Source organism: Macaca nemestrina, chromosome 1, assembly GCF_043159975.1.
Source record: "Macaca nemestrina isolate mMacNem1 chromosome 1, mMacNem.hap1, whole genome shotgun sequence".
Taxonomy (NCBI): Eukaryota; Metazoa; Chordata; class Mammalia; order Primates; family Cercopithecidae; genus Macaca; species Macaca nemestrina.
This window is the reverse complement of record NC_092125.1, coordinates 13,158,752-13,174,217: the sequence shown is the minus strand read 5'-3', so window position 1 is coordinate 13,174,217 and position 15,466 is coordinate 13,158,752. Positions and strand designations below refer to the sequence as shown.

General features: G+C 45.3%; 1 protein-coding gene across 1 annotated transcript in view; it reads right to left on the bottom strand.

The window, feature by feature from the left end:
* The window catches only part of LOC105474781 (nidogen 1), a 94,703-nt gene that overhangs the window by 34,246 nt on the left and 44,991 nt on the right, over nt 1-15,466 (bottom strand). Inside the window, exons 10-12 of the mRNA XM_024790614.2 lie at nt 8,580-8,705; nt 4,771-4,920; nt 3,524-3,646 (exon numbers count right to left, since the gene is read on the bottom strand). Of these exons, the coding sequence (XP_024646382.2) occupies nt 3,524-3,646; nt 4,771-4,920; nt 8,580-8,705 (399 nt within the window). The remainder of the gene's footprint in view (nt 1-3,523; nt 3,647-4,770; nt 4,921-8,579; nt 8,706-15,466) is intronic.

The window sequence follows — 15,466 nt, the reverse complement described above, 5'->3', positions numbered from 1 at the left end:
TTTTTGAGAAGGAGTTTCACTCTTGTTGCCCAGGCTGGAGTGCAATGGTGTGATCTCGACTCACCGCAACCTCTGCCACCCGGGTTCAGGTGATTCTCCTGCCTCAGGCTCCCGAGTAGCTGGGATTACAGGCATGCACCACCACGCCCGACTAATTTTGTATTTTCAGTAGAGACGGGGTTTCTCCGTGTTGGTCAAGCTGGTCTTGAACTCTCAACCTCAGGTGATCCGCCCGCCTTGGCCTCCCAAAATGCTAGGATTACAGGCATGAGCCACCACACCTGGCCTAATTTTTGTATTTTTAATAGAGACAGGGTTTCACCATGTTGGCCAGGGTGGTCTTGAACTCCTGACCTCAGGTGATCCACCCTCCTTGGTCTCCCAAAGTGCTGGGATTAGAGGCATGAGCCACTGTGTCTGGCCTTCATAAAGTATTTTAGTCATATGCAATTTAGAATAATATGATGAAAATATCTGTATTCATATTCTGACTGAAAAATAAAACTTTAGAAACACAAATGCAGCTCTTGTGCTGCGGTCTGAATGTTTATGTTCCCGCCCACATTCATATACTGAAATCCTAACTCCCAAGGTGATGGCATTGAGGGTGAGGCCACCAGGAGGTGACTAGGTCATGACAGGGGGGCCCTCATGAATGGCCTTAGTGGTGCCCTTATAATAGCGTCCCCAAAGAGACCCCTTGCCCTTTCTACCATATAAGGACATTGCAGAAAGATGTCTGGCTGTCTATGAACTAGGCAGTGGGCCTTCGCCAGACACACAACTTGTCAGCACATCGATCTCGGACTTTCCGGCCTTCAGAACTATGAGAAACAAGTTTCTGCTGTTTATAAACCCCCAGTCTACAGTATTTTGCCAGAGCAGCCCCAACAGACTAAGACACACCATGTATCCCTCTCCAATCCCAATTCCCTCTCTCCCATTATAGAGGTAACATCTATCCCGAACTTTTCATTTCTCATTCACTGTGCATGTTGTAGCTTTCTTATGTATATACATAACATAACACATGTAGGTATATTTTCACATAGGCTTATGTTTTATACACATGGGGCCATGCTATACATATCCTTTTATAAATTCTTTTGCTCGACATTATGTTTTTGAGACTTACCCCTGAACTCTAGTTCATTCATTTTAACTGCTATATGTTATTTCATTGTATGGATTATACCAAAAGTCATCTGTTTGTTCCTCTTGTTTGCAGTCATTTAGATTTTTTTCTATTACAAACAATACTCAATGAACACTCTTACACATTTCTAATGCACACTCTCTCCAGTATATAACCAAATGTTAAACTTCTTAAGGGAACAAGATCCAATATATAAACGATCCTGGCAAGCAGCCCTTATTAATTTTATCTTTGTCCCATCTTTAGATCCCAGCCTACACGTCTGGATCTGTTTCTGTTTAGTCAACAGAGTTTTCAAGAGGGGACAAAAAGTCAGGTTAAAAAAACAAAAAAACAAAATTGGAAACATCTGCTTCTCTTTAAACTGGAGATGTGAAGCAAGCCTAAGGAAATAATGAATATTAGTCACTTTTTTTTTTGAGACGGAGTCTTGCTCTGTCGCCCAGGCTGGGGTGCAGTGGCGTAATCTCGGCTCACCGCAAGCTCCGCCTCCCGGGTTCACGCCATTCTCCTGCCTCAGCCTCCTGAGTAGCTGGGACTACAGGCGCCCACTACCACACACAGCTAATTTTTTGTGTGTTTTAGTAGAGACGGGGTTTCCGTGTTAGCCAGGATGGTCTCAATCTCCTGACCTCGTGATCCGCCCGTCTCGGCCTCCCAAAGTGCTGGGATTATAGGTGTGAGCCACCGCGCTTGGCCAATGAATATTAGTCATTTTTAATACTGGCTGGAATGTCTTGACTCAAATGATTATACACTCTTCTCTATGTAACCCGCCCATTAAAATCTATGAGTGGTGGTATTTGTTCCCATAATTTCAGGAACAAAAGGTTGCCTTGCCTGGGTTTATTGAAGCCAGGAGTCAGCAAACTTTTTCTGTCAAGAGCCCACATAGTAGGCTATTTATACTTTTTTTTTTTGAGACAGGATCTCACTCTGTCACCCAGGCTGGGGTGTAGTGTGATCTTGGCTCACTGCAGCCTCAATCTCCCTGGCTCCATTTTCCCACCTCAGCCCCCCGAGAAGCCAGCACTATAGGTGTGCCACACCACACCCAGCTAATTTTTGTATTTTTTGTAGAAACAGGGTCTCACTATGTTGCCCAGCATGGTCTCTCAAACTCCTGGACTCAAGTAATCTGTCCACCTCGACCTCCCAAAATGCTAGGATTACAGGTGAGAGCCATGGCACCCGGCCTATTTATGCTTTTTAGGCTTTGCAGAGCTTACAGTCTCTGTCACAACTACTGAACTCAGCCTTTGTAACATGAAAGCAGCCATAGACTATACATAAGCATGGATGTGTTCCAATAAAACTTTATTTACAAAAACAGCCAGCCAGATTTGGCCCATGGGCCATAGTTTGCTAACCCCCATTTTAAGCAGAAGAAAATAATTTAGACTAACAATTTGTGCTACTATACATTAAAATGTAAATCTTAATCTGACATTTTCTCTTTTTTGATATACAGCTACTCTAAAAACTAGTCTTACTGAGAGTGAAGATAAACAAAGATTTCCAAATGCTTTTGGAGAAATGGAGCTGGTTCATTCACTTATTTCTTCAACAGCTATAAACAGCCGTGAGCCCCACTATATACCAAATACTCCACTGGGTGCTGGAAACATACAAAAAAATAAAGTGGAGCTACACCACCCTCAATGAGCTCACAGGTCTTCAATGCACTCACAGACTAGTGAAGGGGATGGTTATTTAAATGGTTTTTAACTGCTTAAAAAGCGATAGATGAACATGTTTACCTATCTCTAATTGAAAACATTTATAGTGGCATGAATGTATCTGACCAACAACATCAGCAGTAATTAAAAATCAATAACACAATTGGTTAACTCCAGTCTAAGGTGTCAAATATATTCTTTTTTCTTTTTTTTTTTTTCTTTTTTTTTTTGAGGCAGTCTCACTCTGTCACCCAAGATGGACTACAGTGGCTCAATTGCAGCTCACTGCAACCTCTGCCTCCCAGGTCCAAGCGATTCTCATGCCTCAGCCTCCGGAGTAGCTGGGATTACAGGCACGTGCCTCCATGCCTGACTAATTTTTGTAATTTTAGTTGAGAGGGGGTTTTGCCATGTTGGCCAGGCTGATCTCGAACTCCTGACCTCAAGTGATCCACCCACCTTGGCCTCCTAAAGTACTGGGATTACAGGCAATGTTCCCATCTGATGTTCTACCATTTCAAAGAATGCTCTGTGTTGCAGTCCATGCTCTGATCTCCCACCTCAACAACTCTTAGAACTCTCCATGGAGCCTCCTACTTTCCCACCTCACCTTCTCTCCCAGGGCCATGAGCTCTGGATTTATGGATAGGGCAATGGGCTGCCAACTCCAGATGTCCCACCACCTTACCTCCGGGCACGCAGCGGAAGCCGTCTCCCTGATAACCAGGTTTGCACTGGCACGTGAAAGAGCCTGGAGTGTTGTAGCAGAAGGCGTCAGGGTGACACCGGCTTGGCTGGCATTCATCCACATCTGTAAAACAGCCACCAGGCCCGGGGACAATGAGATTTATTCTGGAATTCGGAGTTTACACAATAATTTAAGCCACTTACTCAAATCTATGGGAACCTGCTTCTGATCCGGGAAGAGTATTTCAAAACTCACTAAACATTAACTATCAAGTCACTGACTCCCCAGTTTCTATCTGTTGCACTTACAAATGTGTTTCACTTTGGCAACAAAGGTGGAGGTTGCAGTGAGCTGAGATCGCGCCACCGCACTCCAGTTTGGGCAACAAGAGCAAAACTCCATCTCAAAAAAAAAAAAAAAGAAAGAAAGAAAGAAAGAAAAGAATGCTTGTATCAACCTTACAACGGGGAAAAGATAGGATCTATTTGCGTTATAAAATTATCCCTCCTGTCATAAATGAGAGCTTCAAAACTGTCTGAGTGTTGACCAACAGATTATTAACTACTTGACAGAAAGTGAGAAAACACCCACATGTTCAGTAACAAAGAGAAAGTATCTCAGAAATTCCACCTTAGTTGGGACTTCTTAGAAATACTCTATGGTATAATATCAAGTGATTGTGCAAACCAAGAGACTCAGGGTACTCTATTCATGGGTTATCTTACCTAAAATTACCTGTAAGAGCACCCTGGCAGCCAAGAAGCTCAAGTCTGAAGGAATTACACTGAGTCATTTACTCTTTGACCTGCAGTCATTTATTCAATCAGACAACTTTGCTTTTTTGAAGGAGGTTAGAACAAGCCAGTTGAATTATTATATATTAATACATCTTATTAAATAAAGGGATGGACTTTAAGCTCCATGCATGTCCTCCAGGTAAAAGGAGAGTTTGTCTCTTCGTGAAAGACAGAAAATATCCCCAGTTCCTAGCAGAGAGCAGGTGTCTAATTGTCACCTGAATGAACTAGTCACCTAGAACAAAACAGTCACCAATGAGAACAGCCCCCGAAAGAAAATGCATAGTTCAAACTACTAGAGAGATATGAAAAGCAACTCATTAACTCAATGGAGATGACAGAAGAACTCTTCCTTTTATTTGGGAGTGAGTTGGTGATTGGCACATGCCAGGTACCACCTAGGAAACTTCCTCAGGTTACACACAGGGGAAAATCAGAGCAACCACATACCTTGGCAGGCTTGGCCATCCCCAGAAAAGCCTGGCAAACAGGAACAGGTGTAGGAGGACCCTCCTGTGTAGATACACCGGGCCCGCTGGGGTATGTCGCAGTTATGCAGGCCAGTTGCACAGTAGTTGATGGGGCGCTGGTCCACGACAGCTTCAGAACAAAAGGTTGATGCACAGTCTTAGGAAGAAAGTCATCTGAGCAGGCCACGTGCCCCTCCCAGCTCTATAAAGAGGGACCATGCCTGGACCCTAGACCCCTAGGCACGTCCACAGCTTCATCCCCACCCCACTCCTCACTGGGCTGGTACCACTGCCTTCACCGTTTCCTCCCACCTGGGTTCTGCCTCTGATGGGTCTTGACTGACTAACACCACGGTCGGTCATTCCGCCTGGCTTGACCTCAGTTTCACTCTGTGAGTCTGTCTCAGGCCACTCTCCAAACCAGATCCCCATCACGGGTCCCCAGGACCCAACTTTCCCTTCATCTGGATGTGGGGGTGGGACATCTGCTGATGCCACACTTCTGATGGCAACTCTGTCGAGACCGCTTGGAGGGAAGGAGCTGAGACTTTCACGTGGTGTCTTCAGCCTTGGCCCACCCTGGACAGGTGGAACATTCACTACAAATGCCCAAGTCAGTCACCCACTTGCCACCAAGGAAGGACAAATAAATGTTTCCAAGCCAAGGAGATGGGTATGGTTATGGTTAGAAGACTGTGAGCCTTTGGAGTAGGCAGCCTTGGTATATATCAGGTACCACGGGTCAACCACACGGCCTTAGACAAATTGTGTAATTCTCAGGGGTTTATGTTCTTCCCCCCACTCCCAACTCTCTCTCTCTCTCTCTTTCTCTCCCTCTCTCTCTCTCTCTCTCTCTTTCTCTGTCTGTCTGCACTTAAGGCAGGACAAACTGAAATCAATCTTAGGAAGACTCATGGAGGAGAAACATGAGTCCTCCTTCATCTGGGATAATCCAGCTACCCAAGACCTGCTGGGAGGGAAAGATGTGTGTTCTGACATTGGGAGGATGGGGCTTTGTCCTGGCTCTGAATGCTTTTAGAAAATCAGAAGCAAAATGCAATGGTGCCTTAGGAACCCCAGAGTAACTGAACCAGCTGTTAAAAATCACTCTGTAGACCTCAACCCTTGCCTTCCACCTTGAGGTAGCAGCACAAGATGGGGCATTGTCACCTAGCCTCTGTGACACTCATCTACTCCTCAGCCCTCCTTCCATGAGTTCTATCATCAGGACTCTTAAGAGAATCACAGTCCCATCTACGGGCCTCTCTGTGCTTGGCATACTGGAAGTTAACTGCTGCAGCTTTTTGCCTAAGCCTGGCCCTGTTCTTGCCTCAAGAGAAGAGCTGATGCATGCCATCGTGCCCTGCACCAAGATGCCCAGGGCAGGTGAAGTAGAACCTCAAGTTCACCACACTCCATATGCCAGCCCAGTGTCACAGGGCTATGTCCATTCAGAGGGGTGTCTGCGTCTTCACATCAAGGTGACTTACAGGCAAGCTGAGGCCCATCTTTCCTTCACAAAAACATGTTTTGCACATTTCAATTAACCACAAAGTTGGTACCCGGGGGCAAAGAGAGTCATGAGTTTACAGAAAATGCCAAAGATGGAAGTCCACAAACATCCCTTCCCCGATAATGGATACCAATCCTCATGAAAAGATAACTCCCCTTGGCCAGCCCACAACCCTGCCTGAGCCGCCAGCCCCTCACAGTTGGCAGAGCACACCTTGCCCTGTCTATTTCTTCACCTTGCTCCTTTCTGACCTGCAGGGTAACCTTCCCAGTGCTGGCTTCCAACCTACAACACTGTTTTAACAAGGAATTCTAAGAGAGATAGAATGACCACTCAATTACTCAGTCACAAGCCAGAGTTATTTCTTTGAATGCATGTAGGCAGACTTGGTTCTACAGTGAGCCTTCTCTCTGCACAGTGAGTCTCAAAGGAGCCAATTAAAAGGGGTGAAGATGTTCTCCCTCAAATATATAGGCCGGGCGTGGTGACTTACACCTGTAATCCCAGCACATTGGGAGGCTGAGGCAGGCAGATCACCTGAGGTCAGGAGTTCGAGACCAGCCTGGCCAACATGGTGAAACCCCGTCTCTACTAAAAATACAAAATTAGCTGGGCGTGGTGGTGCATGCCTGTAATTCCAGCTACTCAGGAGGCTGAGGCAGGAGAATTGCTTGAACCCTGGAGTCAGAGGTTGCAGTGAGCAAAGATCGCGCCATTGCACTCCAGCCTGGGTGACAAGAGCAAAACTCTATCTCAAAAAAAAAAAAAAAAAAGGAGGCTAGAGATCAGGGGAGAGGATGAGAGCCTGCCCGCAGCTGGCCTGTGTCCTCCTTGACAGCTCTGGAGGCACCTCCAAGAGCTCCATGGGTCACAGGAAACCAATGATCCGGTCTAATCACCTCATTTTACAGACGAGGAACTGAGCCCCAGAGAGGGTGCCTTCCTCAGAAGTAAATGTCTGAAGCAGACATTTGCCCAGCACCTGTCTTGCACCCCACCCTGCCCCTTCAGTGAGTGTGGACATCAGGAATGACTAGATCCAGAAACCTAGGTCACCATGCTCCACACAGGTGTCCCAGGATAGATCTCAGTTACTGTGCACATCATCACCCAGGGGATAAAGTATCCACTGCCCAAGCTTGAGCTGAAGTGTAATGTAAACGGTATGGTCATTAAAACTAAACTTTTGAATCTCCTTAGCCTCAAGCAGCAGAGAAAGAAATCATGCCAAATACACAGAAACTGATGTTCTTTACTGAGGAAAAAAAAAACAAGCAGCAGTAACTTTAGCAGAGTGAAAATCTCAACTGTGCAGAGGGGACTGGCCTCCCTGAGCTCACAGATGTTTGGGTCACACTCAAAATATGAGAACTGCCTGTTCCCTCCCACCCTCAAGACACCACCTCACCCCAGGACCTTGGCAGCCTTACCCAAGCTTTGAGACAGAGCAAAAAGAAAATATTCTAGGGTTTGGTGAACAGTGAGGGAAAGGCAAGAAGATGGTTTGCTGACATGGTACAGGAGGAATCTGTTTTAAATTGGGGAGACATGTTGAGTTCAGATGCCCGTTTGACATGTCACCCTCCAGACCTGGGAACATGCTGGCCTTGGTCGTTCAAGAATCTTGAATGACCAGGTCAAAGTGCACCAAGAGGAAAAAGATAAAGAATTTAAACAATCTGGCTGTTTGTGGCTGGCCCATCCTCATCACCACCAAAATCATCATTCAGCAAGAGCATAATTAGCCTAATTAACAGCTGCAACTTACTTCAATAAGGCTAAGAAATTATGCTGCTGCTCGCGGTTGGTAAAATTAAAATCCATAAATAGAATGACCCCAATTGGAATTTCAGATGTAACTCAGGTAGAATTCAATCTAAGATAGGTAATGATACAAAAGTACCTATAAGGTGGTTCCTCAATATGAATTCCAAGGCTACTGATTACTGGAAGAAACATGTCTAATAGCTTTATAGTTATTAAAAGCATAATAAAAATGATTAAAAGAAGTTTATAAGAGGCAAATGTAATGCAAAAGCTGGCAACAGGAGAGGCGATGGTATTACTAGTGTAGGCAATAACGTTGCTTACTCACTGTACTTGTGACTCTTCAGATAGTTGGAGGGCAGGGGCTAAGCTGATTCATCTTTGTAAATTACCCTTCCCAGCTCCTTCCAACTTGACCAGACTCATTTTTACCTGGAACCAGACCTTTTGCACAAGAGCTAATGCACACCATGTGAATAATGTTTTGAGAAGTTACCTGGAGAACTTACCCACACACGTTCCCTCATCTGAAAACTGGTAGCCCTCCACACACTCACAGCGGAAGGTTCCTGGGTGATTATTGCAGACTGCGTGGCTCCCACACACTGAGGGTTGTTCTGAACATTCATCAATATCTGCAGCAAATTTTTTTTTAATGCAGGCTTTTTTTAAACCTCTTCAAACATTACTGACTATAATAAAATAGCATTTTCACCTAACAATAGATCAATTTTAAAACAAATTTTTCTTTTTTTTTTTTTTTCCCGAGAAGGAGTCTTGCTCTGTCGCCCAGTGCTGGAATGCAATGGTGCGATCTCAGTTCACTGCGACCTCTGCCTCCAGGGTTCAAGTGATTCTCCTGCCTCAGCCTCCCCCGTAGCTGGGATTACATGTGCGCACCACCACGCCTGGCCAATTTTTGTATTTTTAGTAGAGACGAGGTTTCAACATGTTGGCCAGGCTGGTCTCAAACTCCTGACCTCGTGATCCACCCGGCTCGGCCTCCCAAAGTGCTGGGATTACAGGTGTGAGCCGCTGCCCCAGCCTAAAACAAATTTTCTATATACCAAAAGTAGTGTTAAATACAATTTTTGTGCATAACTGGAGAGAGTGATCCCCACACCCTTCTCCCAAAGAAACGTGTGCTTCCCCCACCTCTCCTGGAGTTAACTGCTGAGCTTGGGACCCCTGAACATGAGTCTCTCCCATTAGATTGCCAAATACGTGTTACAAGGACACAGAGACACATCTCTGGACTCTGAATACTGAGAGTCTCTGAATATTAAATATATTCTCAAGTCCTAAACTTGACAATTTCAAGTCCTATATTTAAGTCCTAAACTTGAGAGTATATTTAAATATGCTGTTATTCAAAAATATTACTTTCTCCATTACTGTTACAAAGGAAAGTTGAACAATTTACAGCTTAATTGTGAATTTTTGAATATTATCTAGGGCTTAATGGACTAAAAGGGAAGTCATTCACTCATAAGACTATAAATGAACTAGGAGAGTGATGTCCTTTTCTATGACAATACCACAGCCACCATCATGGGGTAACATGGAGTAAACAAACATAGGCTTTGGAGTTGGACCTAGCTAGGTTCAAATCCTGCTTCCTTTAGCTACTAACTTGTGTGGTCTTGGGCAAGTTATCCAACTACTCAGCCTCAGTTCCCCCTTTGGTAAATAAGTATAATACTACTTATCTTGAGGGTTATATAAGTATAATACTACTTATCTTCTGCAGATTACAGAAAATAGATGGAGGCCCCAGCAATGCTCCAGACAGCCAGCTATGATTATACTAACCAGGGATTCATCCAACACCCCAGCCATGGTGATGAATTCAGCTGACTCTGGGAACACGGCCCTCAGATGGCCGCCAGGCTTTGGGTGCCAGGCTGTGGCTACCACTCATGTAAGGCTGGTTAGCCCAGGCAAGAAACTGAGCTAACCTGTCATCCCCCTGGTTACGTGGCCACTGATGGGGGCTGAAATGAACAGTTACACAAGGTTCTTCCCACGTCAACCTGTCAACCTCATACTCAGAGTGTAGACAGCTACTTCTGGCATTTCTAAAACCCTGAGATGTGCATGAGGAGGGCCTCCCAAAGTGCTGGGATTACAGGCATGAGCCACAGCTCTTAGTCTAAAACAAATTTAGACATGTTTTAGACCTAAAACAAATAAGACATGTTTCTCATAATGGCTGAGACCACACAACTCTTCCACCACTCATAAATCTCTTCCCCAATGCTTTCATGTGAATCTTTGACACATGGGAGTCAAAGCCTCCTATGTCCACCTTCAATGGCCAGTCTAGCCAGGCCTTTGTTGGTGAGAGAAATGTCCTGCTGGCCTATTGGTCAACATTGCACAAGACAAGCATTCTTGCCACATCAGCCCCATAGTTTGTCCTGTACCCAGGCAAATAACCAAACCAAATGCTACTCAACTTTTAGAGATTATACTGATACGTGTGTGTTCTGTGACGTGTTTAAGACACAAGGTCTCAGTACTGAACCAGGCACAGCCAGAAGGTTCTGGAACAAAGCCCCTCCCAAAGCAGGCTCTTACGCAAGCTGAAGCTGGGGATGGCCGTGGGGGAGGAGTGCACCCAGCACGTGTGGACTTCACAGCTCCATCCATCAGCTGCCGCTCCAACATGGGAGAAAAAAGGGGCTTCCTGTGTCCACTGCCTCTGTGCTGCAACTCTCAGAGGACACTCCCAGCACAGATGTCTGGAAACACTGTACACATTGCAGGGCTCAGTGACTTAGACTCTATTGCCAAAGCACGAGAGCACAGAGCAGCAGTTTTCAATCAAGAAGACAGAGCAAAATCACAGGGGATCCTCTTCAAGCTCTGTTCCTGACTGGGAACATTTATGCAAGGGGAAGCTGTGTTTTGAAAAAGGCTTCTATGTTGACCAGGCTCTTCTCTCTCGCCCTACCTGAAAAGCTATCAACAAATAAGACCTCAGGGCTGCTGAGATGATGGAGGCGATGGTTCCCTAACACAGCCTCCTCCTCCATGCAGGCTTACACACACATGCTGGACTAGATAACACCCTTTCTTAAGGGACAAGACCCTAGCAATTCAATTTCCCAGCTCATGGTCTTCGTAGTTTGGAAATTAGTTCATGGTCTTCGTAGTTTGGAAATTCTTCCTAATTTAAATCTTCTCTTCTAGGGCCAGGCGAGGTGGCTCATACCTGTAATCCCATCACTCTGGGAGGCTGAAGCAGACGGACCACCTGAGGTCAGGAGTTCGAGACCAGCCTGATCAACATGGTGAAACCCCATCTCCACTAAAAATACAAACATTAGCCGGGCGTGGTGGCATGTGCCTGTAATCCCAGCTACCTGGGAGGCTGAGGCAGGAGAATCGCTTGAACCCAGCGGGTGGAAGTTGCAGTGAGCCGAGATTGCATCATTGCACTCCTGCCTGGGTGACAGAGCAAGACTCTGTCTCAAAAAAAAAAAAAAAATCTTCTTTTCTATAAATTGAAGCCAGGTCCTTAACCCTTTCTTCAGTGGAAATTGTAAAGTGTCAACTGTCTCTCATAACATACCACAGTATCTGCTGGAAAATGATGATTCCTATTATTTAGCATCTGGTCAACCTCTTCTCTGGAAAGAGATTTCCTTTCACAGGATAACTTTCTAACTCAATAGGAAAATCCTGGATCCTTCTTGTCATTGCTGCCTCCTTTTTGACTTTTTTCAGAGTGGCTACTTTTCACATATTTTCAACAACTGTAAGTTTCTCCAATTTTTCCCTTTCACAAAGGCCAGGCTCTTACAGGAGAAGAGTCTCATTGCCAATTTGCTAAATGCCTTCTACATACTCAACGATTACTCAATGAGAGATGAGCCAAAACTATCTCTACAGGCTCTAAATTGAGAAACAGTGGGAGCCATCCTGCCATGGACCAGAGAGAATCACAGAGCTCTGTGAAATCGTCTCCAAATTACTGTGGAGGTTCACTGTGCGACGTCTCACCAAAACCACCCTTGTTTGGGGTGTCATATACCATTATGTCAGCGCTGCACACCGAATCACAAAGGCTCATCCTCATTCTCCTCTAACGCACTTCCCAGGTCAAAATAACACATGAAGTGATCTGCTTAATGCAATTTCCTATTTTAAGCCTCATGTCTCGATGCATTAACACTTCAAGGCATGTTCTAGTGACCCAGAACAATAAGTGTCCTGACTGGGAATACGCTCGCATTCCACGGAGGTAATAAGTCAGAACGAACACTCACCACGGGACAAAAGCAAGTCTACATGCAACCACCTGTCTTCCTGGACAAGGATATTAGAGGATTTTCTAGGATGGTGCAGACTACATAAGGGATGGCTGGTTGTGCCTTCTGAAGTGAAGCATTCCCACTGTGGCAAGCTCAGGCACCAAGGGCAGAATTAGCCAGGAGGTCACAGTTCAACATTGGCAGACCGGGTTACTTCCACACTTTACTATCCAGGAGGCTTACGAAGTTGAAGCATGGCTGTGTAACGAGGAGGCGTGGATCGGTGAAGGAGCCCCACCCCCGCACACTGACCGTCTTCGCAGCCTGGGAGGGCCCCTGTTCTCACACACACACACACACACACACACACACACACACACACACACCACGGCATCATGCTGCTTTGAACTGGCCAGAGCCAATTTAGCCATTCAAGGCTGTCAGGCTCTTTGCAGGATATACTGGGAAACTGACGATTGTAGGTGAGTAGGCACTATGTCCCCTCCCTAGCGATACATTACCAGGAAGGTGAGTCTCAGACTGAATTCTACCACTTACGAAGCTATCAGCAAGCTGGCCAAACATACAGCCTGTACTATGCGCACAAGTTCCTGACCTCCAGTATTTCAGACATCCTGACAGGCACCTTGCATGGTAGGTTCACTATGAAGCAAACACCGCAAGGCCCTGACAGCAGGATCTTCTAACCTTCATGTTACATCAGCACACCAAATCTGCCATTAGCTGCAGCTGCTGGATTCCAGACCTCAGGCATGATTCCCAAATTCTGAGACTGCTGGGTTTGCCAGATTCTTATACCTCGGTCAAGCAGGGGTAGAGGGAACTGTTCATTTTTCTGGCCAACCATATGTGAACACACTATTCATCCCACTAGGGAAGCTTCCTTCTAGCGTTCCTTATGCTCATTAGTGAGCCCTGTCACTAATTGCAGGCTTAAATAGCACTGCTTGAAGCACTTGGCATTCTTGCCCTTGGTAGTGGACTGACTTCCCCTTGGCAGTAGATTAAAATTTAGTAACAAACAAATATCAAGCTGCCTACATGAAAGTATTTGAACTTAAGTTATAAATAATAAAATAACTGCAACTAGAAGATGGAGTAATACAGATGCTTGAGTCAGAGACTTGTGTTCAAATACTATTTGTCACAGCTCACTTTAATGAGCCTCAGTTTTCTCGTCTATAAGAAAAGAGTGTTGGGAGGCCAAGGCAAGTGGATCACTTGAACCCAGGAGTTTGAGACCAGCCTGGGCAACATGGAGAAACCCCATCTCTACAAAAAATACAAAATTAGCCAGGCGTGGTGGCACACCTGTAGTCCCAGCTATTCAGGAGACTGAGGTGGGAGGATCACCTGAGCCCAGGACGTTGAGGCTGGAGTGAGCCAAGATCGTGCCACTGCACTTCAGCCTGGGCAACAGAGTGAGACCCTGTCTCAAAAACAATAAAAAAAAAATAAAATAAATAAATAAATAAATAAATAGAATGAAACTCACACCCATTAGGATGGCCCCTATTTTTTTTTTTTTTTCTGGAGACGGAGTCTCACTATCACCCAGGCTGCAGTGCAGTGGTGTGATCTCCGCTCACTGAAATCTCTGCCTCCCGGGCTCAAGCAATTCTCCTGCCTCAGCCTCCCAAGTAGCTGGGACTGCAGACACTCGCTACCACGCCTGGCTAATTTTTGCATTTTAGTAGAGACGGGGTTTCACCATCTTGGCCAGGCTGGTCTTGAACTCCTGACCTCATGATCCATACGCCTCGGCCACCCAAAGTGCTGGGATTACAGGCATGAGCCACTGCGCCTGGCCTCCTATTTTAAAAAGCACAGAAAACAAGCGTTTTCAAGGAGATGGAGAAATGGAAACACTTGTGCACTGTAGGTGGGAACATAAAATGTTGCAGCCACTATGGAAAACGTTGTGGTGGTTCCTCAAAAAATTAAAGATGGAAAGGCTAGGCATGGCAGCTCACGCCTGTAATCCCAGCACTTTGGGAGGCTGAGGAGGGCGGATCACTTGAGGTCAGGAGTTCGAGACCAGCCTGGCCAACATGGTGAAACCCCGAATCTACTAAAAATACAAAAATTAGCCAGGCATGGTGGCGAGCACTTGTAGTCCCAGCTACGCGGGAGGCTGAGGCAGGAGAATCACTTGAGCCTGGGAGGCAGAGGCTGCAGTGAGCCAAGATCACACCACTGCACTCCAGCCTGAGCGACAGAGCAAGACTCCATCTCAAAAAAAAAAAAATTAAAGATAGAATTACCACATGATTCAGCAATCCCACTTTTGAATGTATACCCAAAAGAACGGAAAGCAGGAACTTCAACAGACATTTGCACACCCACGTTCATAACAACATTATTTGCAATAGCCGGAAGGCGGAAGCAACCCATGCGCCCACTGATGGATGGCTAAACAAAACGTAACACGTACATGCAATGGAATATTATCTAATCTTAAAAAGGAAAAAAATTCTGACACATGTGACAACATAGGTGAGGCTTGAAGACATTATGCTATGTGAAATAAGCCAGTCACAGAAGAACAAATACAATATGATTCCACATATGCAATCGTTAGAATAATCAAATGTATAGAGACAGGAAGTAGAATGGTGATTGCCAAGGACTAAAGGAAGGGGGAAATGCGAGTTGTTGTTTAATGGGTACAGAGTTCGTTTTGCAAGATGGAGAGTTCTGGACATGGACAGTGGTGATGGTTACACAATAAAACGAATGCATGTAATGCTACTGAACTGTACACTTAAAAAGTGTTAAAATGGTATATTTTATGTTACGTATATTTTACCACAATCAAACAATTTTTTTTTTAAATAAAGGAACAAAAAATCAATTTCATTAGAGTTGTTGAAGAATTAAATGAGATGATGTTTGTGAAGCACTTAGTTCAAACAGCGCCTGGGTAAATTATAGCTATCGTTATATTACTGATGTTATCATTAACAGCTGACTTACAACTTCCTTTAAAACTGTGCATTCTTAAGATGGAGTGGAGTGCTGGGTGCGGTGGCTCACGCCTGTAATCCCAGCACTTTGGGAGGCCGAGGCTGGCGGATCACGAGGTCAGGAGATCGAGACCATCCCGGCTAACACAA